The sequence below is a fragment of the Jaculus jaculus genome, chromosome 7 (genome assembly GCF_020740685.1).
Source record: "Jaculus jaculus isolate mJacJac1 chromosome 7, mJacJac1.mat.Y.cur, whole genome shotgun sequence".
NCBI lineage: Eukaryota > Metazoa > Chordata > Mammalia > Rodentia > Dipodidae > Jaculus > Jaculus jaculus.
In genome coordinates this window covers 104,188,907-104,212,243 of record NC_059108.1, presented here as the reverse complement: position 1 = coordinate 104,212,243, position 23,337 = coordinate 104,188,907, and the positions used below count along the sequence as shown (strand labels likewise).

Here is a 23,337-nt window from a genome sequence, read left to right as displayed (position 1 = left end):
CTGAGAAAAATAATCATTAAACTGTTACAAAGAATTGTCTAAATACATGACACTTTGCTATATGCTAAGTACACAGAGTGGTAAAATATAAAGTTCATACCTTCAAGAAATGTTTGAAGCCAGCCATGGTGGTACATGCTTTTAATCCTCAGCAGGCAGAGGTAGGAGGATCACTGGGTTTGAGGGCAGCCTAGGGATTACATAGTGAATTCCAGGTCAGGCTGGGCTAGAGTGAGAACAAAAAAAAAAAAAAAAAAAGGAGAGAACTAAAGATGACTAAAGATTTAAGATTTTATTTTGCAAATTATATTGAGAACCTTCAGAAAATTCCTTTAGGGGCTGGAGAGATGGCTTAGCCTGTGAAGCCTAAGGACCCAGGTTCAATTCCCCAGGACTCAGATAAGCCAGATGGCACAAGGTGGTGTGTGCATCTGGAGTTCATTTGCAGTGGCTAGAAGCCGTGATGCACCCATTCTCACTCTCTATCTGCTCTGCCCTTCTCTCTCTCTCTCTCAAATAAATAAATACAATTTTTTTTAAAGAAAATTTCTTTTAGAACATTCTGTTATAATTGGAAATGTAGCCGGGCATGGTGGCGCATGCCTGTAATCTCAGCACTCAGGAGGCAAAGGTAGAGGATCACCTTGAGTTCACAGCCAGCCTAAGACTATATAGTGACTTCCAGGTCAGCCTGAACTAGAGTGAAACTCTACCTTGAAAAAAACAACAAAAAAAGATTGGAAATGTAGCCAGGCATGGCGGTGCACACCTTTAATCCCAGCATTCAGGAGGCCTAGGTAAGAGGATGGCTATAAATTTGAAGCTAGCCTGAAACTACATAGTGAATTCTAGGTCAGTCTGGGCTAGAGTGAGAACCTACCTTGAAAAACCAAAAAAAAAGAAAAAAGAAATAGAAAACGAAAAAAAAGGAAATGTGACATAGGCAAACAGTTAGGAAGGACGAATATAACAGTTCACGTAAGCCAGGCATGGTGGCACACGCCTTTAATCCCAGCACTCGGGAGGCAGAGGTAGGAGTAGTGCTGTGAGTTCAAGGCCACCCTGAGACTACAGAGTGAATTCCAGGTCAGCCTGGGCTAGAGTGAGAATCTACCTTGAAAAAAAAAAAAAAAAAAAAAAAAGTTCAAGTAGAACAGATGCATGGGAAATTGAAGGACGTATGGGAAACAGTGAGGAGCTAGACTAGAATCGTGGCATTGAGTATAGAAAAATATTACAGTGGGGCTGGAGGGATGGCTTAGCGGTTAAGGTGTTTGCCTGCAAAGCCAAAGGACCCAGGTTCGATTCCCCAGGATCCACATTAGCCAGATGCACAAGGGGGTGCATGTGTCTGGAGTTCGTTTGCAGTGACTGGAGGCCCTGACATGCCCATATTGTGTGTCTCTCTCAAATAAATAAATAATAAAAAATATTTTTAAAAAACAGAAAAATATTACAGCAATAAAATGCTCCCCTCATTTCTTTGTCTTTCTTTCTTTCTTTCTTTCTTTCTTTCTTTCTTTCTTTCTTTCCTTCTTTCTTTCCAAACAATTTATACCAAAAAAATCAACACATGTTTTATATTATTGAATGGCTGACTAGGCCATACTGATATGTGAACTGTTAAGTCCTAGTGCCTCATCATTAAAGTTTGCAGTTGAATAAGTAAATGTGCCTAGTTGAGTACAATATGCCAAACATGATAATACATTCAGTCTGGATGACAGAAAAGATGAAAATTCATGATGAAAATTTTGCTGAGCTGGGCATGGTGGCACACGCCTTTAATCCCAGCACTTGGGAGGCAGAGGTAGGAAGATCATGGTGAGTTTGAGGCCACCCTGAGATTACATAGTGAATTCCAGGTCAGCCTGGGCTCGAGTGAGACCCTACCTCAAAAAAACAAACAAACAAAAAAATTGCTGGTTGTGGTGCACACTAGTAGTCAGTTGCTAAAGGTGAGGCAGGATAATCATGAGTTTGAAGGCAACCTGTGTTATATGTTTAGGCTGAGGAGATAGCTTGGTAGAGTGTCTATCTTGTAATGATGAGCACCTAAATTCAATCCCCAGGTACCCACATAAATTCTGAGCATATAGTAGTGTACACTTGTAATACTATCACCAGTGAGACGGAGATACGAGGATCTGTAGAGCTCACTGGCCAGTCAGTCTAGCCCAGTTAGTGAGGTCCAGGCCAGTACGAGACCCTGGCTGAAAAAAACATAGGTGTATTTGAGGATCTGATATCCTCCAGCCTCCATAGTCATGTACATATATGCATGTTCATGTGTACACGCACATGCACCCACACATATTTATGCATGTTCACCATACACAAAGTAATATATCTCTGTGGAGAGCAATTAAGGAAGACACCCAACATCATCCTCTGATCTTCTCACACACACACATACACACACACACACACACACACACACACACACACACACCTTCCTACATAGGTGTACACACGTGAACATGTACATACACAAAAAAATGTTTCCTCTGTTATTATATTAGCCTGTGTACACTATAGCCTTGTGATAATCATTTTATAAAGTGTACATGTTTTCCTTTTGTTATTTTTACTTATTTTGTTTTTTGAAGTAGGGTCTTGCTCTATCTACCTTGGCCGACTTGGAATTCACTATGTAGTTTCAGGGTGGCCTCAAACTCATGGTGATCCTCCTCCCTCTGCCTCCCAAGTGCTGGGATTAAGGTATGTACCATATGCTTCGCTTCCTTTTGCTACTTTGTTAGTTGGGGTTCATAAAATTTGATGTTTCCAAATTGTATTTAGAGAAATGAAGAAGAAAAAACTTCCAAATGACTCAGGGGATTTAGAAGTGATCGAAGAAAAGGACAAAGAAAGTGCTGTGCACACTGAAACTCATCAGACCACAGGCAAAAGTGCTGTAACTGTGCAGACGATGAAGCGAGGACAAAAGGTAATAAAATTTTGGGTGATCTTTTATGACAGTGTTCACAATGAAGTTATAAAGTTCCTTTTAATTTTTTTAAAGTATTTTTACATTTTTATTTATTTATTTATTTGAGAGCGACAGACACAGAGAGAAAGACAGATAGAGGGAGAGAGAGAGAATGGGCGCGACAGGGCTTCCAGCCTCTGCAAACGAACTCCAGACGCGTGCGCCCCCTTGTGCATCTGGCTAACGTGGGACCTGGGGAACCGAGCCTCGAACCGGTGTCCTTAGGCTTCACAGGCAAGTGCTTAACCACTAAGCCATCTCTCCAGCCCCCTTTTAATTTTTTTAAATTAATTTTTTTATTGACAACTTCCATGATTGTAAACAATATCCCATGGTAATTCCCTCCCTCCCCCCACTTTCCCCTTTGAAACTCCATTTGCCATCATATCCCCCTCCCCCTCTCAGTCTCTCTTTTATTTTGATGTCATCATCTTTTCCTCCTATTGTGATAGTCTTGTGTAGGTAATGTCAGGCACTGTGAGGTCATGGATATCCGGGCCATTTTGTGTCTGGAGGAGCACGTTGTAAGGAGTCCTGCCCTTCCTTTAGCTCTTACTCATTCCACCACCTCTTCTACAATGGACCCTGAGCTTTGGAAGGTGTGAAAGAGATATTGCAGTGCTGAGCACTCCTCTGTCACTTCTTCTCAGCACCATGATGCCTTCTGAGTCATCCCAAGGTCACTGCCATCTGAAGAGAGAAGTTTCTGTGACCAAAAGTGAGAGTAGCATTAATATATGGGTATGAACATTAAGAGAAGTGCTTTCTGGGCAGTTTGATGAGCATAGTATATACATTTAGCCAGACAGCAGCATACATTATACCCCTAGTGCTCATGATTGCCCCTGTTGTAGGTTTTCAGTGTCAGGGATGTATTTTCCCCCTAGGAGTGGTCCTCCAGTCAAATTAGACAGCATTTGGTTTCCCCCATAACAGATGTGCCACTACTGTACCCGTTGGCTTATTTGGCCTCGCTGACCAAATCTAAGGCTTTCAGTGTCCACTTTTGAGTATCTTCACTGGTGAGTTCTCTCTCCCATTGAATTGCTTGCAGTGTGGCTTCTCCCAGTTGGTCTACATGGAGGAGGATTTCAGCTTATTTCCAGCAGGATTTCTAAGTGACCTTGTATTCCAAGTATGTGGAGTCTTCAGCAATAGGGTCTTATTATCTATTCTTGGTGGGAAGCCAAGGGCCTTGGCAATGGCCTGTAATGCTTTGAGGGCTCCCTGTCCAACAACTCACTGAAAGGTATTCTATCCCTGGCACTGAAAATTTTCTAGTAACAATCTATGGCTCCTGAGTGTTCCATTGTCCAAAAAAGTAGGTGTCCATATGATTTATTTATATCCTCTTAAATTTTGATTCACCCTCTCTCTACCTTTCCTTTACTCAATCTCTTCCCCAGACCTCCGCTTAGGCCTTTTCACCCTCATCAATTGCTTCTTCTACTTACATATAGGCAATACTATCCTATTAAGTCCTCCTCTCTCTTCCTTTCTATTCTATTTATATCTCCTTTCTAGCTTACTGGCCTCTGCTACTGAGTTTTCTTCCTACTCACACTGATATCCAATCATGTGTATCTAGGATGCACATATGAGAGAGAACATGTGATGTTTGGATCTCTGAGCCTGGGTTACCTCACATAGTATAATCCTTTCCAGATTCATCCATTGTCCTACAAATTTCTCATTTTTCTTTATCCATTATATAAATGTGCCACATCTTCATTATCCACTCATCAGTTGAGAAACATCTAGGCTGTTTCCATTTCCTAGCTATTGTGAATAGAGTGGCAATAAACAAGGTTGAGCAAATATCTCTAAGGTAGTCAGAGGAGTGCTTAGGAAATATACCTAGGAATGCTATAGCTGGGTCATATGGTAGATATATTTTTAGCTGTCTCAAGAACCTCCACACTGATTTCCACAATGGCTGGACCAGATTGCATTCCCACCAACAGTGTAGAAAGGTTCCTTTTTTTTCACATCCTCACCAGCAGTTATGTTTGTTTGTTTTCATAATGGTAGCCAGCCAATCTGACAGGAGTGAGATGGAATCTCAAAATAGTTTTAATCTGCATTTCCCTGATGACTAGGGATGTTGAACATTTTTTTTTAGATGTTTATGTGCCGTAGGTATTTTTCTTTGAGAACTCTCTATTTAGTTCCACAGCCTTTTTTTTTTTTTTTTTTTCTATTTTTAGAGGTAGGGTCTCACTCTACTCCAAGCTGACCTGGAACTCACTACGTAGTATCAAGGTGGCCTTGAACTCACAGTGATCCTCTGACCTCTGCTTCCCGAGTTCTGGGATTAAAGGCATGTGCCACCACACCTGGCTCCATAGCCCATTTTTTAAAAATTTTTTTTAAATATTTTTTTTGTTCATTTTTTATTTATTTATTTATTTGAGAGCGACAGACATAGAGAGAAAGATAGAGGGAGAGGGAGAGAATGGGCGTGCCAGGGCTTCCAGCCACTGCAAACGAACTCCAGACGCGTGCACCCCCTTGTGCATCTGGCTAACATGGGACCTGGGGAACTGAGCCTCGAACCGGGGTCCTTAGGCTTCACAGGCAAGCGCTTAACCACTAAGCCATCCTCCAGCCCCATAGCCCATTTTTTAATTGGGTTGTTTGATTTCTTATTATTTAATTTTTTGAGTTCTTTGTATATCCTAGATATTAATCCTTTATCAGATGTATAGCTGGCAAACATTTTCTCCCATTCTGTAGGTTGCCTCTTTGCTCTATCCACAGTGTCCTTTACCATACAAAAGCTTTGTAATTTCATGAGGTCCCAGTGGTTAATCTGTGGTTTTATTGCTTGAGCAATTGGGACTATATTCAGAAAGGCTTTGCCAACACCAATATGTTGAAGGGTTTCCCCTACTTTTTCCTCTAGCAATTTCAGAGTTTCAGCTCTGATAGTAAGGTCTTTAATTCATTTGAATTTAATTCTTGTGCATGGAGAGAGAGAAGGATATGTTTTCCTCCTTCTACAGATACATATTCAGTTTTCCCAACACCATTTGCTGAAGAGGCTGTCTTTTCTCTAATGAGTATTTTTGGCATTTTTGTCAAACATCAGGTAGCTACAGCTACCCAGGCTTATACCTGGGTCCTCTATTCTTTTCCATTGATTTAAATATCTGTGTTTGTGCCAGTACCATGCTATTTTGGTTACTATGGCTCTGTAGTATAGGTTAAAATCAGGTATGGTGATACCACCAGCCTTATGTTTGTTGCTCAAATTTGTTTTAGATAATTGAGAGTTTTTGTGCTTCCAAGTGAATTTTTGGATTGTTTTTCTATTTCCATGAAGAATGTCATTGGAATTTTGATGGGAATTGCATTAAATGTGTAGATTGCTTTTGGTAAGATTGCCATTATCACAATGTTGGTTCTTCTGGTCCAAGAACAATGGCTGTTTTTCCATTTCCTAGTATCTTCATCAATTTCTTGCTTGAGTGTTTTAAAATTTTCATTGTAGAGATCCTTCACTTCCTTAGTTAGGGTTATTCCAAGGTACATTTTGTTTGTTTGTTTTTTGATGCATTGTGAATGGGAGTGATTTTTTGATTTCATTCTCTATGTGTTTGTTGTTGGCATACAGAAAGGGTACTGATTTCTGGGTGTTTATTTTGTATCCTGCTACATAGTTATAGGTGTTTATGAGCTCTAACAGTTTGCTGGTAGTCTTTTAGGGTCCTTTGTGTACAGAAACATGTCATCTGCAAATAATGATAACTTGACTTCTTCCTTTACAATTTATGTTTGGTTGGGGCATTGAGGCTATTAAGAATTACTATTGAGCTGGGCGTGGTGGCGCACACCTTTAATCCCAACACTTGGGAGGCAGTGGTAGGAGGATCGCTGTGAGTTCGAGGCCAGCCTGAGACTACATAGTGGAGTCCAGGTCAGCCCGCGCTACAGTGAGACCCTACCTCGAAAAACCAAAAAAAAAGATTTCACAAGAATTACTATTGAAAGGTGTGTATTTATTTTTGCCATTTTTTGTTTGTTTGTTTCATAGTTCTTCCAGTTTTGCCTTTGCTTTTTTGTTAACTAGTATTTGAGTATGGCTTATTTTTTCCAGGTTATTTTTTAAAATATTTTATTTTATTTTTATTTATTTGATAGAGAAAAAAGGAGGAGAGGAAGGGAGGGGGAGAGAGAATGTGCGCGCTAGGGCCTCCAGCCACTGCATACGAATTCTAGACATGGGCGCCCGCCCCCTTGTACATCTGACTAACGTGGATCCTGGGGAATTGAACCTGGTCCTTTGGCTTTGCAGTCAAATGCCTTAACCGCTTAACCCTCCAGCCCTTTTCTAGGTTCTTGATATGTGTGCTGTTCTTTCTCTTCAGCATGGAAGATCCTTTCAAATATTTTTGGAGAGCTGGTTTTGTCTTCAAATATTCCTTTAGCCTGCTTTTGTTGTAGAATGTCCTTATTTCTCCATCTATTTGAATGGATAGCTTTGCAGGATTAACTAACCTTGGTTGGCAGTTGTTCTCCTTCATAACTTGGTATCTTTCCAAGCCCTTTGGCTTTGAAAGTTTGTGTTGAGTAATCTGCTGTGATCCTGGTGGGCTTGGCTTGCCTCTGTATGTGACTTGATTTTTCTGTCTAACTGCTTTCAGCATATTTTCTTTGGTTTGTATGTTTGGTAATTTAGTTATATGGTGAGAAGAGGTTCTTTCCAGTTTTTGTCTGTTTGATGTTCTAAAGGATTCCTGTATCTGCATTGGCATCTCTCCCAATCTGGGGGAAGTTTTCTTCTATGATTTTGTTGAAAACACTTAATGCCTTTGGAGTGAAATTCTTCTACTGTACCCTGAATTTTTGTTGTTGTTGTTCTTGTTTTTTTTTTTTTTTTTTTTTTTTTTGGTTTTTTTGTTGTTGTTGTTTTTTCTTTTTTTCAAGGTAGGACCTGGAATTCACTATGTAGTGATCCTCAGGTTGGCCTTGAACTCATAGCAGTTCTCCTGCCTCTGCCTCCCCAGTGCTGGGATTAAAGGCGGGTGCCACCACGACTCGTTTTTTTAAAAATATTTTTTATTTATTTGAGAGAGAGAAAGAGTCAGAGAGAGAGAGAGAGAATGAATATGGGTATGCCAGGGCCTCCAGCCACTGCAAATGAACTCTTGATGTATGCGCCTCCTTGTGCATTTGCTTATGTGGATCCTGGAAAATCAAACCGGGATCCTTTGGCTTTGCAGGCAAATGCCTTAACCACTAAGCCATCTCTCCAGTCCCTATCCTGAATTCTTATGTTTGATTTTTTTTCTTAGTGTCTCAAGTATCTTGAAATTCCCATTCATACTTTCCTATTAGTTTGTCTTTCTCTTGGTTGGACTCTGTTAGATCTGCCACCTGGTTTTCTAGTTTAGATATTCTGTCCTCTCCTTCATCCATTCTACTGGTGAGATTTTCTACAGAGCTTTTTTTACTTCATTGCTAGTAATTCTTACTGGTTTTTATTATTTCTATTTCCTTACTTATGTCTTGTATTGACCTCCTTATTTCATTAAATTGGTTTACTATGTCTTATGTCATTTTTTTGATTTCTTTGAACATATTTATAATCATTCTTTTGAAATCTTTCTCAGGCATTTCCTCTAAATCAGTCTCACTGGAGGTCATTTCTGATGCATTAATACTTTTTGGTGGATTTGTACTGTCTTGATTTTTTGTGTTTCTTGTGTTATAATGTACATATTTTTGCATCTTGGATTAATTTAATGCTTAGATTTTCTGATATCTGCAGTATGACTAGATGTATCAATCAATCTGATGTTACTCCTTTTAATTTTTAAAGATTAACTGAATATACAAAATGTAAGCCAAAAAATTTTTGTAATTTCCTTTGCTAATCAGTTGAAAAGATAACAGTGTTTAGGGGACATAGAGATCACAATTATATGTTCCTTAGCCCTATAAAACCACCTCCACCGATGCTGTCTGGAATAATTACTTTCTTGTTGCTATGACCAAATACCTGAAAAGAAGAACTTAAGGCTTATTTCAGTTTATAGTTTGAGGATACAGTACATTATGGTACAAAAGGCATGGTAGCAGAAGCTTAAGGCAGCTGGTCAAATTAAGTCCACAGTGAAGAAGCAGAGCAGAATAATGAATGCTGGTGCTCCACTTGCTTTCTCCTTTTATTCAGTCTGGAACCTCAGCCTCTGGAATGGTGCCACCCAGTTACAGTGGCTCTTTCCTCCCTCACAGACACACTCAGAAATTTGTTTCTATGGTATTTCTAAATCCTGTTTAAAAAAGAAAAAAACGGGGCTGGAGAGATGGCTTAGCGGTTAAGCGCTTGCCTGTGAAGCCTAAGGACCCCGGTTCGAGGCTCGGTTCCCCAGGTCCCACGTTAGCCAGATGCACAAGGGGGCGCACGCATCTGGAGTTCATTTGCAGTGGCTGGAAGCCCTGGCGCGCCCATTCTCTCTCTCTCCCTCTATCTGTCTTTCTCTCTGTGTCTGTAGCTCTCAAACAAATAAATAAAAAATGAACAAAAAATATTTTTAAAAAACCAGCCTAGAGGATCTTTAAAAAAAAAAGAAAAAAACCCTCCAATAATAATGATAATAAATCCTGTCAAGTTACAACCAAACATTAACTATCACATTCTTTTTTTAGAAAATATTTTATTTATAAGAGAGAAAGATACAGATAGAGAGGAAGAGAGAATGGGCATGCCAGGGTCTCTAGTCACTGCAGGCAAACTCCAGACACATGTGCCCCCTTGTGCCTCTGGCTTATGTGGGTTCTGGGGAATTGAACCTGGGTCCTTAGGCTTCAAAGGCAAATGCTATAACCGCTAAGCCATTTCTCCAGTCCCTGACTCTTATTTATTTTGGCTTTTCAAGGTAGGGAGGGTATCACTCTAGCCCAGGCTGACCTAGAGCTCACAGTGATCCTCCTACCTCTGCTTTCTCAGGGCTGGGATTAAAGGCATGTGCTACCATGCCCAGCCCATGCTTTTTTTTTAAAGAATTTTTTTTTATATATATCTTATTTATTTGAGAGAGAGAGAGAGAGATTGAATATGGGCATGCCAGGACCACCAGCCACTGTAAATAAACTCCAGATGCATGTGCCCCATTGTGCATCTGCCTGGAGAGTTGAACCAGGATCCTTTGGCTTTGCAGGCATATGCCTTAACTGCTAAGCCATCTCTCCAGTCCCCCCCCCCCTTTTGTGGTAGGGTCTCATTCTAGTCCAGGCTGACCTAGAATTTACTATATATATATTTTTAAATTTTTATTTATTTATTTGAGAGCGACAGACATAGAGAGAGGGAGAGAGAGAGAATGGGTGCGCCAGGGCTTCCAGCCTCTGCAAACGAACTCCAGACGCGTGCGCCCCCTTGTGCATCTGGCTAACGTGGGACCTGGGGAACCGAGCCTCAAACCGGGGTCCTTAGGCTTCACAGGCAAGCGCTTAACTGCTAAGCCATCTCTCCAGCCCTTACTATATATTTTTAAGCTGGCCTTGAACTCACAGCGATCCTCTTAACTCTGCCTCCTGAGTGCTGGGATTAAAGGTGTGTACCACCATGCCAGGCCCACACTGTCATTTTATGTAGGAGATTGTGATTTGCCCTGCTAATCAGTGGCAGAGCTGATGTATCCTTTTTTGTTTTTTTCCTTTTGCAGTGCTGGGTATTGAAGTCCAGGCCTCATGCATGCTAGGCAATTGCTATACCATTCAGCTATACCTCTAGGTGCTGAGCTGATCTGAATTTTGAAAATTGTAGTAGTTCCTTTTGTGTTTATCATGTAATTTTGGCTAGAGTTCTTACATATGTTACTTAAGAGGAATGATAAAGAGGTAGTATTCTAGCAGCATGTATCTTTGTAACAATTAACTCTGTACTTGGGGTATAGCTTAGTGGTAGAGCTCCTGCCTAATATAATCAAGAGTTCCTTTCCCAGCACTTGAGGAGGAGGGAGTCACTCACTGGTTTACTTAAAATTCAACCTAACCTGGCTTTGCTGCTCTATTTCCTGCTCTTCTGTGTGTGCTATGACTCCAAATGCCATTATCTTAAAATTTCCTATAGCAATTAAAGTAAGTTGTCTTAATTTACCCTTATTGTATATGTGTCCTCTGTATGTAATATGGAAAATTCCTTGAAGATAGTTTGTCTTTCTGTGCCTTATTCAGTATGTATTTTTTCAGAATATTTTTGAAAGAAAACTAAAATGGTGTTTTACAAGTATTTGATATTCTTTACTACTGTCTTTTTCTAAATTGTCTGATTTTATAGAGTAAAATGAAAAAAATGAAGGAAAAATATAAAGACCAAGATGAGGAAGATCGTGAACTAATTATGAAATTGCTGGGAGTAAGTACCATTAAGCTTCTCTTTTGTTTGTTGTTGCTGTTGTTGTTGTTATTATTATTATTATTATTTGTGGTAGGATCTTGCCCAGGTTCACCTAGAATTCACTGTGTAGTCTCAGGGTAGCCTCAAACTCATGGTGACTTTCCTACCTCTGCCTCCTAAGTACTAGGATTAAAGGTATGTACCACCACACCTGGCTTTCTTACTTGCTTTTCAATGACATCCAGCCCATGTCTAGATTAAGATAACTATTCAATACATATTTTGAACACCTTTTTTATTGACAATTTCTTTAATTACAGAAAATAAACCATAATTCCCCCACACACTTTCTCCTTCACAAATCCAGTCTCCATAGAGCCCCCTCCCCCTTCCAATTACTCTTTAATTTTGATATCACCTTTTCTTTCTGTTATGATGGTCTTGTGTAGGTAGTTTCAGGCACTGGGAAGTCATGGGTATCCAGGCTATTTTGTTTCTAAAGAGTGCATTTTAAGGAGTCCTACCCTTCCTTTGTTCTTTCCACCACCTCTTCTGGAACGGACCCTGAGCCTTGAAAGATGTGATAGAGATATTTCAGTGCTGAACACACTCCTCTGTCATTTCTCAGCACCATGGTGCCTTTTGAGTCATCCCAATACATTTTTGTTAAACTCTTAACATTGGTAATACTAATATTAACAGATTTTTCCCCCTATGAAAACAGTCTGCAGGTTCAAACAAGGAAGAAAAAGGGAAGAAGGGAAAGAAAGGAAAATCAAAGGATGAACCTATGAAGAAACAGCTCCAGAAACCCCGAGGTGGACAGAGTGTTTCAGACAGTATTAAGAAAGAAACTCCATCCCTTCAAGTTTTAACTCATGAATTACAAGAATTAGCTATAGATGATCCACATGATGACAAGGTATGGATCTCACACAAGAGCTTTGTTTCTTTTAAACATATTTTAAATATTTATTTGAGAGAGAAAGAGACGGGTAGATATGTAGAGAGAATGGGTGCACCAGGTCCTTCAGCCATTGCAAATGAACTCCAAATGCATGCACCACCTTGTGCAGCTGGCTTACATGGGTCCTGGGGAATCAAACCTGGGTCCTTTGGCTTTGCAGGCAAGCACCTTAATTGCTAAGTCATCTCTCCAGCCCAGGGCTTTGTTTCTGAGGGTGACTAAAACTTGGAACTTAGAGGGCTAAGACCAAGGTGAGTGGCAACATTGTCTTACAAATAAAGCCCAAAAGTAGTTTCATAGAAATAGTAGTGAAGGCTGGAGAAATGGCTCATCAGTTAAAGACACTTGCTTGCAAAGCATGAAGGCCTGGGTTTGATTCCCTAGTACCCACATAAAGCCAGATGCACAAAGTGGTGCATGCAATCTGAAGGGTTTTTTTTTGTTGTTTGTTTGTTTTGTTTTGTTTGCAGTGTCAAGAGGCCCTGGTGAGCCCAAACTCTCTATCTGATAAATAAAAATAAACTGTTTTATAACTGATAAATATATTCAGAACCTTTAAAAAGCTATCAGTTTTTGTGGGAGCTTTATATGATTCTGACTGAAACTCAGTTAAGATTGAGAAAAATCTGGTCATGTCTTGAAGATGAGGAGAAAAAATTTTATACACACACACACACACACACACATATATAAATATATAAATAAAATTTTTTTTTTAGTTTTTTCGAGGTAGGGTCTCACTCTAGCCCAGGCTGGCCTGAACTCACAGCCATCCTCCTTCCTTTGCCTCCCGAGTGCTGGAATTAAAGGAGTGTGCCACCATGCCCAGTGAGAAAATACATTTTTAATTCTGCAAGCTTTTCTATAGGATTATATACTGTATTATCTGACAAGTGTTGAAAATGGGGCTGGAAGGATGGTGTTCAGCCATTAAGGTGCTTCCCTGCAAAGCCCAGGGACCTGAGTTTGATTCCCTAGTACCCATGGTTAAAGCCACCTGCACAAAGTGGTGCATGCATCTGGACTTCATTTGCTGTGGTTAGAGGCCCTGGCATGCCCATTTTCTCTCTTTCTCTGCCTCTTTCTATAATAAGTAAATAATTTTTTTTAATGTTGAAAATGGCTTCATGTATCAAGAGCTAGTTTTCTCAGTTACAGGGAGAATATAGCATATACATCTTCAGTGCATTTGCAGTGACTAGAGGTCTTGGCATGCACATTCTACTTTCTCTTTCTCAAATATATTAATTAATTAAAATAGAATATATAAAAGCCCAGACTTGGTACTTGCCTGCAAAGACTAAGGACTGAAGTTCATTTGCAGTATCAGGAAGCCCTGGGTTACCCATACTTACTCTATCTGCCTTTCTCTCTCTCTCTCAATTTTTTTTTTTTAAAGCCCAAACTAACCAGGTGTGGTGGCGCACACCTGTAATCCCAGCACTCGGGAGGCAGAGAGGTAGGAAGATCACCAAAAGTTCGAAGCCACCCTGAGACTACAAAGTAAATTCAGGTCAGCCTGACCTAGAGAGAGACTCTACTTTGAAAAAAACAAAACAAACCAAAAAAACTAAGTATATCTTCTTACATGAGTATATACATATTACTGAAATGTTAGTCTTAAATTAGTATAGAATATATACTGAAGCTGGGCATGGTAACTTACGTACTGTCATCACTAAGAAGCTTGAGGTGTGACTGTCACACTGCCAAGCCTGGGGAACATGAGTTCCAAGGCAGACTAAGCTACAGCTCTTGACCCTGTCTCAGAAAGCACTAAAATAGCACTTGGGAGGCAGAGATAGGATTGTTGTGAGTTTGAGGCCACCCCTGAGACTACATAGTGAATCACAGCACAGCCTGGAATATAAGGAGACCCTACCTTGAACAACCCCCATCCCTCCCAAAAGAAGACAGTAAAAAAATACAAGCTGAATCAAAACTTTTGCTTTTGTAAACTAAAGTTTAAATTACAATTGTAGGGGATGTAGAGGGATTTTTCTATAACTTTTTTCCTCTATTGTTTTTTCTTCAGTGGTAGTAATAGTTATGAAACTCATTTTGGTTCTCAAGTTTTTATACTATTGCCATATTTTTTTACTTTATTGTATAAACCCTCATCTCAAAACTATTCATTCCAAGTGTGGTAACACATGCCTGGAATTAAATATTTTATTTCTTTATTTGAGAGAGAGAAAAAGACAATGGATACACCAGGGCCTCCAGTCACTGCAAACTCCAGATGCATGTGCCACCCTGTGCATCTTTCTGGGGAAATCAAACCTAGGTTTTTAGGCTTCAAAGGCAAACACCTTATCTGCTGAGCCATCTCTCTAGCTGCTCTATTGTTTTTTTAAATATCTTTTTTTATTGACAGCATCCATAATTATAGACAGTGAGCAATGCTAATTCCTGCCCCGCCTTCCCCGTCATAAATCCAATCTCCATCATACCCCTCCCCCCCCCATTACTCTTATTTTGATGTCATCTTTTCCTGCTGTTACGAGGGAGGATATTCTGTAGGTAGTGCCAGCATGCCTGTAATCTTAATACTCAGGAGATGGAGGCAGAAGAATTACAAAGTTAAGGCCAGCAGATACTATGTAGAGAAACCTGTCTTGGAATAATGCCAGGCTTGGTGGCACATACCTTTTTTTTCTGATCTCTACATGCATGATCACATATGTACATGCACACCCCCAGCTATAAATATTGTATGAGTTTAATATTAGAATTTTTTCCCCCATTTTTTTGAAATAGAGTCTGGCTCCAGCCCAGGCTGACCTGGAATTCACTACGTAGTCTCAAGGTGGCCTCAAACTCACAGTGATTCTCCTACCTCTGCCTCCCGAGTGCTGAGATTAAAGGCATGAGCCACAATACCTGGCTAAATTACAAGTTTCTATTACTAAATAAAGGCCTAGAAACTTTTCTTGGTGGTACATACCTTTAATCTCAGCACTGGGAGGCAGAGGTAGGAGGATCGCTGTGAGTTCAAGGCCACCCTGAGATGACATAGTGAATTCCAGGCCAGCCTGGCCTAGAGTAAGACCCAACCTCATACCAAAAGAAAAAAAAATTCACAAGAGTCATTATCAATCATCTTTCATGAGTAAGGACTACAGTCTGAATGTTAACCTATATATTCAATGTGATGATACTAAGAAGTGGGGCCTTCAGGAATGAAACTAGTGTCCTTGTAAGAGGCTGAAGGGAGGATCTCTTCTACCATGATGTGAGGACATAGCAACAAGGTACCAGGTTTTTTTTATTGTTGTTTTAGTATTTACTTGAGAAAGAGTGTGGACATACCACAGCCTCTTGACACGTCAACTGAGCTCCATATGCATGTGTCACATTTGTTTCTGGCTTTATGTGGCTACTAAGGAGTTGAACCCCAGGCTGGCAAATTTTGCAAGCATCTTTAAAATACTGAGCCATCTTCCCCAGTTTTTGTTGTTTGAGACATAGTCTCATGCAAGTCAGGGCTGGCCTTGAACTCACTATGTACCTAAAGATGACCTTGAAATTCCTGATTCTTCTGCTGCCCCCTCAATGCTTGTGCTCCACTCTGGTGCTTTTTAATTAATTAATTTATTTATTTATTTTGGTGGTGCTGTTGTCTGTCTTGTTTTTTAAGGTAGGGTCTTGTTTTAGTCCAGGCTGATCTGGAACTTACTATGTAGTCTCAGGCTAGCCTTAAACTCATAGCAGTCCAACTCCTGCCTCACAAATGTTGGAATTGAAGGCGTGCACCACCATGCATAGCCTATGGTGCCATTTATTTTTATTATTACTTTATTTTATTTTCTTAGAGAGAAAACAGAGAGAGAAAGGCAGATAGAGAATGGGCACAGCAGGGCCTTCAGCCGCTGCAAACGAACTCCAGACAAATGCACCACCATGTGCATCTGGCTTAAGTGGGTCTTGGGGACTTGAACCTAGGTCCTTTGGCTTTGCAGGCAAGTGCCTTAACCGCTAAACCATCTCTCCAGCCCCTATGGTGCCCTTTAAAAAAGTATTTGTTTATGAGAGAGAGGGAGGGCTGGAGAGATGGCTTAGCAGTTAAGGAGCTTGCCTGCAAAACCAAAGGACCCAGGTTTGATTCCCCAGCACCCACATAAGCCAGATGGACAAGATGGTGCATACAATGGCTGGAGGCCCCAGTGTGTCCATTCTCTCTATTTTACCTTTTTTTCTCTTTCTCAAATAAATAAATAAAACATTTTGCCATATTTTGCTTTTTTTTTTTTTTTTTTTGAGATAGGGTCTCACTCTAGCACAGGCTGACCTGGAATCCATTGTGTAGTCTCAGAGTGGCCTCAAACTCACAGCAATCCTCCTACCTCTGCCTCCCAAGTGTGCCACTACACCTGGCTTATTTTGCCATTTTTGAGTCAAGTCCCGTCCAGACACTGAATCTCCTGGAATCCCAGTCTTGGACTTCTAATGCTATAACTACAGAACTGTTAAGATAGAAATTCATTTTTTTTTAATTTAAATTTATTTATTTATTTATTTATTTGAGAGTGACAGACACAGAGAGAAAGACAGATAGAGGGAGAGAGAGAGAATGGGCGCGCCAGGGCTTCCAGCATCTGCAAACGAACTCCAGACGCGTGCGCCCCCTTGTGCATCTGGCTAACGTGGGACCTGGGGAACCGAGCCTCGAACCGGGGTCCTTAGGCTTCACAGGCAAGCACTTAACCGCTAAGCCATCTCTCCAGCCCAGAAATTCATTTTTTTTTTAATCTTATCTGAGTTCTCATTCTAGCAACCTGAACAAACCGAGAATAGGCTGTCTCCAAAAAGTTTCTTCTCATGTAACATAAGTACACAAAATTAAGTCGCAATTGTATTTGAAAAGCTTATCTTTTGAACAGAAATTTAAAAGTAAGTTGTTGCCAGGTGTGGTGGCACATGCCTTTAATCCCAGCACTCGGGAGGCAGGAGGAGGATCGCAGTGAGTTCCAGGCCGGCCTGGGCTAGAATGAGACCCTACCTCGAAAAATTAAAAAAATAAATGTAAATTGTTAACCAGGGTTATTTTAAACACTGCCTACAACTTCTATTGTTTTAGCATGCACTTTACATGAAAAGTTTTGCCCCTCCACTTGAAAGGACTATGTTATTTGGATAGCACTGCATTCTGAAATGTTAAATAAATACTGATCTACTTTCAACTTGGGGACATTGAAGAATACAATTTTGGGGTCAGTATATTGTGGGTTAGTCTTATACCACTATTTCTTTCTCATTGTGGCTTAATGGTACAGAACTTCCAAGCTAATTTTAATTTTTGTTTGGAACAGGAAGAGCAAGATCTGGATCAACAGGGAAATGAGGTATGGCTTTAAGTTGAACATTCTCATTGTACTCCTTTTCCCGAATATGTGATACACCAACTCAAAACTTGAAAAGCTACTTACTTTCTGGATTTGAAATACCAGCTATGCTAAATTTAACCGTAAACCCAGAACCATTCTTTATCCCCTACTTTCCTTAGTCTTTCTACCATATATGGTACAAACTTCAAATGTTGATTATAGTTCCACACCAAGCATTTTGCCCTGCTTTTATGTATGTTAGTAAAAATGGGGCATTCTCTTAAATAGCCTACAAAATGAGAATTAGTTGAAGGAGCCCTATGCTTTTTTTTCATTAAAACCAGGTAAAAGATGGGGCTGGAGAGATGGTTCACTGGTTAAGGCACTTGCCTGCAAAGCCTAATGACCTGGATTTGATTCCCCAGTACCCAAGTAAAGCCAGATGCACAAAATGGAGCATGTATATGCATCTGGAATTTGCAGCAGCTACAAGCCCCAAACATGCCTGTTTTCTCTCCCTCTCTCTGCAAATAATTTTTTTTTTGTTGTTGTTTTTCGAGGTAGAGTCTCACTCTGGTCCAGGCTGACCTGGAATTAACTCTTTAGTCTCAGGGTGGCCTTGAACTCACGGTGATCCTCCTACCTCTGCCTCCCAAGTGCTGGGATTAAAGGCGTGCACCACCACACCCGGCTGCAAATAAATTTAAAAAAAATTTTTTTAATAAGTAAAACATTAAAGAAAGAAAGAAAATAGGTAAGAGAAGGTGCTGTTCTAGCCCAGGCCTCAATTTTAACACTACTAACAATTTGGAATGAATAATTTACCAGGGTCTGTGTCATATACAGAAGCTTATCAGCAGTATCCCTGGTCTTGCTTGACTAGCTGCCTTCCCATCCCACTCCCAACTATGAAAATCAAAACTGTCCAGGGAATAGATTCAAGTGGTGTCACAAAAATATAAGTCTCGGGCTGGAGGGATGGCTTAGCGGTTAATGCACTTGCTTGCAAAACCAAAGGACCCAAGTTCAATTCCCCAGGACCCACATAAGCCAGATGCACAAGGTGGTGCATGAGTCTGCCCCATTCTCTCTCTTTTTCTCTGCCAAATAAATAAATAAAAATTTTAAAAAATATATATAAGTCTCATTTTCATGCCATGAAGCACTTAAGACTGGTTTGTGGTTATTATTGTACATCATTTTAATCTGCAGTAGCTTTCTGAAACTTGAGTATAATAGCCAATAGGGCTTTTATCCTTTCTCTAAAAATATTTATACATGTGCTTTGAAAACTCCTTATTGAGTATGCTAGGCTATAAGTCACAAAGTCTATGGAGAGCCAGCTGTGGTGGCTGACACCTTTGATCCCAGCATTTGAGGATGAAGGTAGGAGAATCACATTTGAGTTCAAGCCCAGGTCAGCTTAGGCTGGACTGAAACTTTGCTTCAAAAACCAGGAAAAAGGGCTGGAGAGATGGCGTAGCGGTTAAGCGCTTGCCTGTGAAGCCTAAGGACCCCGGTTCGAGGCTCGGTTCCCCAGGTCCCACGTTAGCCAGATGCACAAGGGGGCACATGCGTCTGGAGTTCGTTTGCAGAGGCTGGAAGCCCCTGGCGCGCCCATTCTCTCTCTCTCCCTCTACCTGTCTTTCTCTCTGTGTCTGTCGCTCTCAAATAAATAAATTAAAAATTTAAAAAAAAAAAAAAAACACAGGAAAAAGCCAGGCATGGTGGCACACACTTTTAATAGCAGGACTGGGAAGGCAGAGGTAAGAGGATCGTTACGAGTTCAAAGCCACCCTGAGACTAGATAGTGAAATCTAGCACAGCCTGGGCTAGAGTGAGGCTCTATTTCAAAAAAAAAAAAAAAGAAAAAGGAAAAACCCAGAAAAGAAAAAGAATATAGAAACATTCTTCAGTACTTTGGAACCATAAAGGAGAGTTTAGGCACTGCTATCACTACTTGCACTATATACCTATCAGAAAAGGAGATATTCAGATGTTAAAGAGTATTCGTGAGTTTTGCCTTCTTGTTTTGTTTTGTCGTTATGAGGTAGAGTCGTGCTGTAGTCCAGGCTGACCTGGAATTCACTATGTAATCTCTGCGTGGCCTCAAACTTACAAGGATCCTCATACCACTGCCTCCCAAGTTCTGGAATTTAAGGTGTGCGCCACCACATTCTGCATAAATTATTTATTGTTGTTGTTTTACACAGGGTCTCACTCTAGCCCAGGCTGACCTGGAATTCACTATGTAGTCTCAGGGTGGCCTCAAACTCACAGCAATCCTCCTACCTCTGCCTCCTGAGTGCTGGAATTTTAAAGGCATGCACCACCATGCTCGGCTCTAAATTACTTTTATAATTGTTTCTATTTTCTTCTTTTAGGAAAATCTGTTTGATTCTTTAACAGGCCAGCCACATCCTGAAGATGTACTAATGTTTGCCATTCCAATATGTGCCCCTTACACCACCATGACAAACTATAAGTAAGTCAGCAGTTTCAAAAGTAGTTGACAAAATGACCTTCATGAATTGTTTATTGATTTCTAGTCTATTCAGTAACCCGTACACTATTCTCTTTTAAAGATATAAAGTGAAACTCACTCCAGGAGTTCAGAAAAAGGGAAAAGGTATTGCTTTGTTCATTTGAATTGTATTTTTAAGACAGTTTAGTGTTTGAACCAGTAATAGATTTTTTTTGTTGTTGTTTACAGCTGCAAAAACAGCCTTGAATAGTTTCATGCACTCCAAAGAAGCAACAGCAAGAGAAAAAGACTTATTCCGCAGTGTCAAGGTAAATAAAGTTTTTCTTCAGAACGTTGGAGATTGGTGATAGTTAAATAGGAGTTATTTTTCTTTTTTAAAAAATATTCTAAATCTTTTTTAAAAATTAACTTATTTGAGAGGGAGAAGGAGGGAGAGAATGGGCATGCTAGGGCCTCCAGCCACTGCAAACGAACTCCAGACACATGTGCCACCTTTGTGCATATGGCTTTTATGGGTCCTGGCTTTGCAGGCCAACATCTTAACTGCTAAGCCATCTCTCCAGCCCATGTCCTTCTCCCAACCCCCAGGTAGGGTCTCTCTCTAGCTTAGGCTGACCTGGAATTCACTATATAATCTCAGGGTGGCCTTGAACTCATGGTGATCCTCCTCCCTCTGCCTTCTGAGTGCTGGGATTAAAGATGTGTGCCACCACGCCTGGCAAGAAGTTATTTTTCTATTGACAGAATTTCATTCTACTAGAAGCAGTGAGTAATAAAATGTCAGCTAGTAATTTTGGAAATGCTTTTTTTTTTTTGAGGTAGGGTCTCACTGTAACCCAGGCTGACCTGGAATTCACTATGTAGTCTCAGGGTGGCCTCGAACTCACAGCAATCCTACTACCTCTGCCTTCAGAGTGCTGGGATTAAAAGCATGTACCACCATGCCCTTCTTTTGATATGAATGCTATCTAGGATATGAAGATACTCAGCAGTTTTCTTTTTTAGGACACAGATTTATCAAGAAACATTCCCGGCAAAGTCAAAGTCTCTGCACCTAATCTTCTGAATGTAAAGAGAAAATAGCTGAAATGAACTTCTGAGAAGATTCAATTTTATATAACCTTTTGGAATGGAAACACCATGTCAACAGGACTTCCATATTTGAAAATAAACTACACATTGCCTTGCTACATTCACCAAAATGACTTAATTCTTGTTTTTTTTTTTTTTCCATTTTATATGGAGGAATCACTCTTATGATAGAATTTCATAAATATTTGTGGAAAGCTAAATGCTAATGATATACATCTGTAATTCTACATTTTATTGAAATTGTAGAGGTTAAGACTAAACTTCATTTCATTATGTAAAGAAAATTACTTAGTGGTTTACTGAATATATCAAATATATACATATTAAAGGCTAATAATAATAGGAAATTTTTGTTGTGGGAGTGGGGACAAATAAACATTTAGAATTATGCCTTGACAACTTTGATGGCTCAACAGTTAAAGAGCTTGCTTGCAAAGCCTGATGACCAGGGTTTTTGACTCCTCACTACCCACATGAAGCCAGATGCACAAAGTGGCATGATGCATCTGGAGTTTGTAGTGGCAAGAGGGCCTTTCACACCCATTCTTTCCCTTCTTGCAAATAAAGTTAAAAAATTATACATACACATACATATATGTATATATGGCTGGAGAGATAGCTCAGAGTTTTAGGCCCTTGATTGCAAGGCCTGCAGGACTGGGTTCAATTCCCTAGTGCCCAAGTAAAGCCAGATACACAAAATGGCACATGTGTCCAGAGTTTGTTGGCCTTAACATGCCCCTTCTGTGTCTCTCTGCTTGAAAACTAACACCTAGAAAACTGGTATTGATCATTATGTTCATTTTATACATCACTTTTCATATTAATTTCTCCCTTGCATTCTCTGTTCTGTACTATTTTCCACTTCTGATAGGATGTTACACTATGTCTTAACATGTAATATCAGAAGTACACTTTAGATTTACAACTAAAGATTCCTGATCCATCTTTCTTCTTATCTCCTATAAAAATGGAGAATTGAGCCAGGTATGGTGGCACATACCTTTAAACCCAGCACGGGGTGGGGGAGGTAGCAGAAGGAGAAGGATCACCATGAATTCCAAGTTCAGCCTGGGCCACAGTGAGACCCTACCTCGAACTCAAAAAACAACAACAACAAAAAGAATGGAGAATAAAATCATATGTTATTCTGTTCCTTTGAGCTACAAAATTGTCACTTTTTAATCAAGTGGACAACTCTTGACTATGTAAATATGACTGTCTGCCCCAGGTCTTACACCAGCCCATTAAAGTCAAAGTACCAGATAGCTATTAATCCTGCCACATACTTCATATCCAATGGAAATAGTAGGGCTGGAGAGATGGCTTAGCGGTTAAGCGCTTGCCTGTGAAGCCTAAGGACTCTGGTTTGAGGCTCAATTCCCCAGGACCCACATTAGCCAGATGCACAAGGGAGTGCACGCATCTGGAGTTTGTTTGCAGTGGCTGGAAGCCCTGGTGCACCCATTCTCTCTGTCTCTCTCCATCTCTCGCCGCCTCTTTCTCTGTCACTCTCAAATAAAAATAAACCAAAAATTTTTTAAAAAATAAGAAAATAGTATTAATGTAAAAATGTCTTTACTGTTATAATTTTTGATGCAGTGTTATATAATTATAGACTGCTTGGCTATTTAAAGGGAAAACTAAGCCAGGTGTGAAGGTGCACGCCTGTAATTCTAGCACTTTGGAAGCTGAGGCAGAGTTTAAGTCTAGCCTGGACTACATAAGCAAGTTATTATCTCAACCGGCTGTTCCTACCGCCCCCCCCCCCAAAAAAAAACCAAAAAGCCCAGTCAAATGGGAGCCTATAGTGCTTGCATTTGGGAGGCAGAGACAGTAAGGGTCATCCTGGCTACATGTGCCCCTGTCTTAAAAACATGAAAGAAAAGCCAGGCATGGTAGCACACTCTTTTAATCCCAGCACTCAGGAGGCAGAGGTAGGAGATTTGCCATGAGTTCAAGGCTACCCTGAGACTACATAGTGAATTCCAGCCTTAGCTAGAGTGAAACCCTACCCAAAGAAAGAAAATATAAAACTACCAGACATGGTAGCATTATGCCTTTAATCCCAACACTCAGGAGGCAGAGATAGAATCACCAAAGAGTTCAAGGCCACCCTGAGACTAC

The 23,337-nt window shown here is 40.3% G+C and overlaps 1 protein-coding gene across 1 annotated transcript in view; it reads left to right on the top strand.

Moving 5' to 3' along the window:
* Positions 1-21,320, top strand: part of Nemf (nuclear export mediator factor) — an 87,063-nt gene extending 65,743 nt beyond the window's left edge. The window contains exons 26-33 of the mRNA XM_045155065.1: positions 2,803-2,950; positions 11,280-11,357; positions 12,064-12,261; positions 17,619-17,651; positions 20,018-20,118; positions 20,219-20,262; positions 20,347-20,426; positions 21,124-21,320. Of these exons, the coding sequence (XP_045011000.1) occupies positions 2,803-2,950; positions 11,280-11,357; positions 12,064-12,261; positions 17,619-17,651; positions 20,018-20,118; positions 20,219-20,262; positions 20,347-20,426; positions 21,124-21,201 (760 nt within the window). The 3' untranslated portion in view covers positions 21,202-21,320. The remainder of the gene's footprint in view (positions 1-2,802; positions 2,951-11,279; positions 11,358-12,063; positions 12,262-17,618; positions 17,652-20,017; positions 20,119-20,218; positions 20,263-20,346; positions 20,427-21,123) is intronic.
* Positions 21,321-23,337: the final 2,017 nt, after the last annotated feature.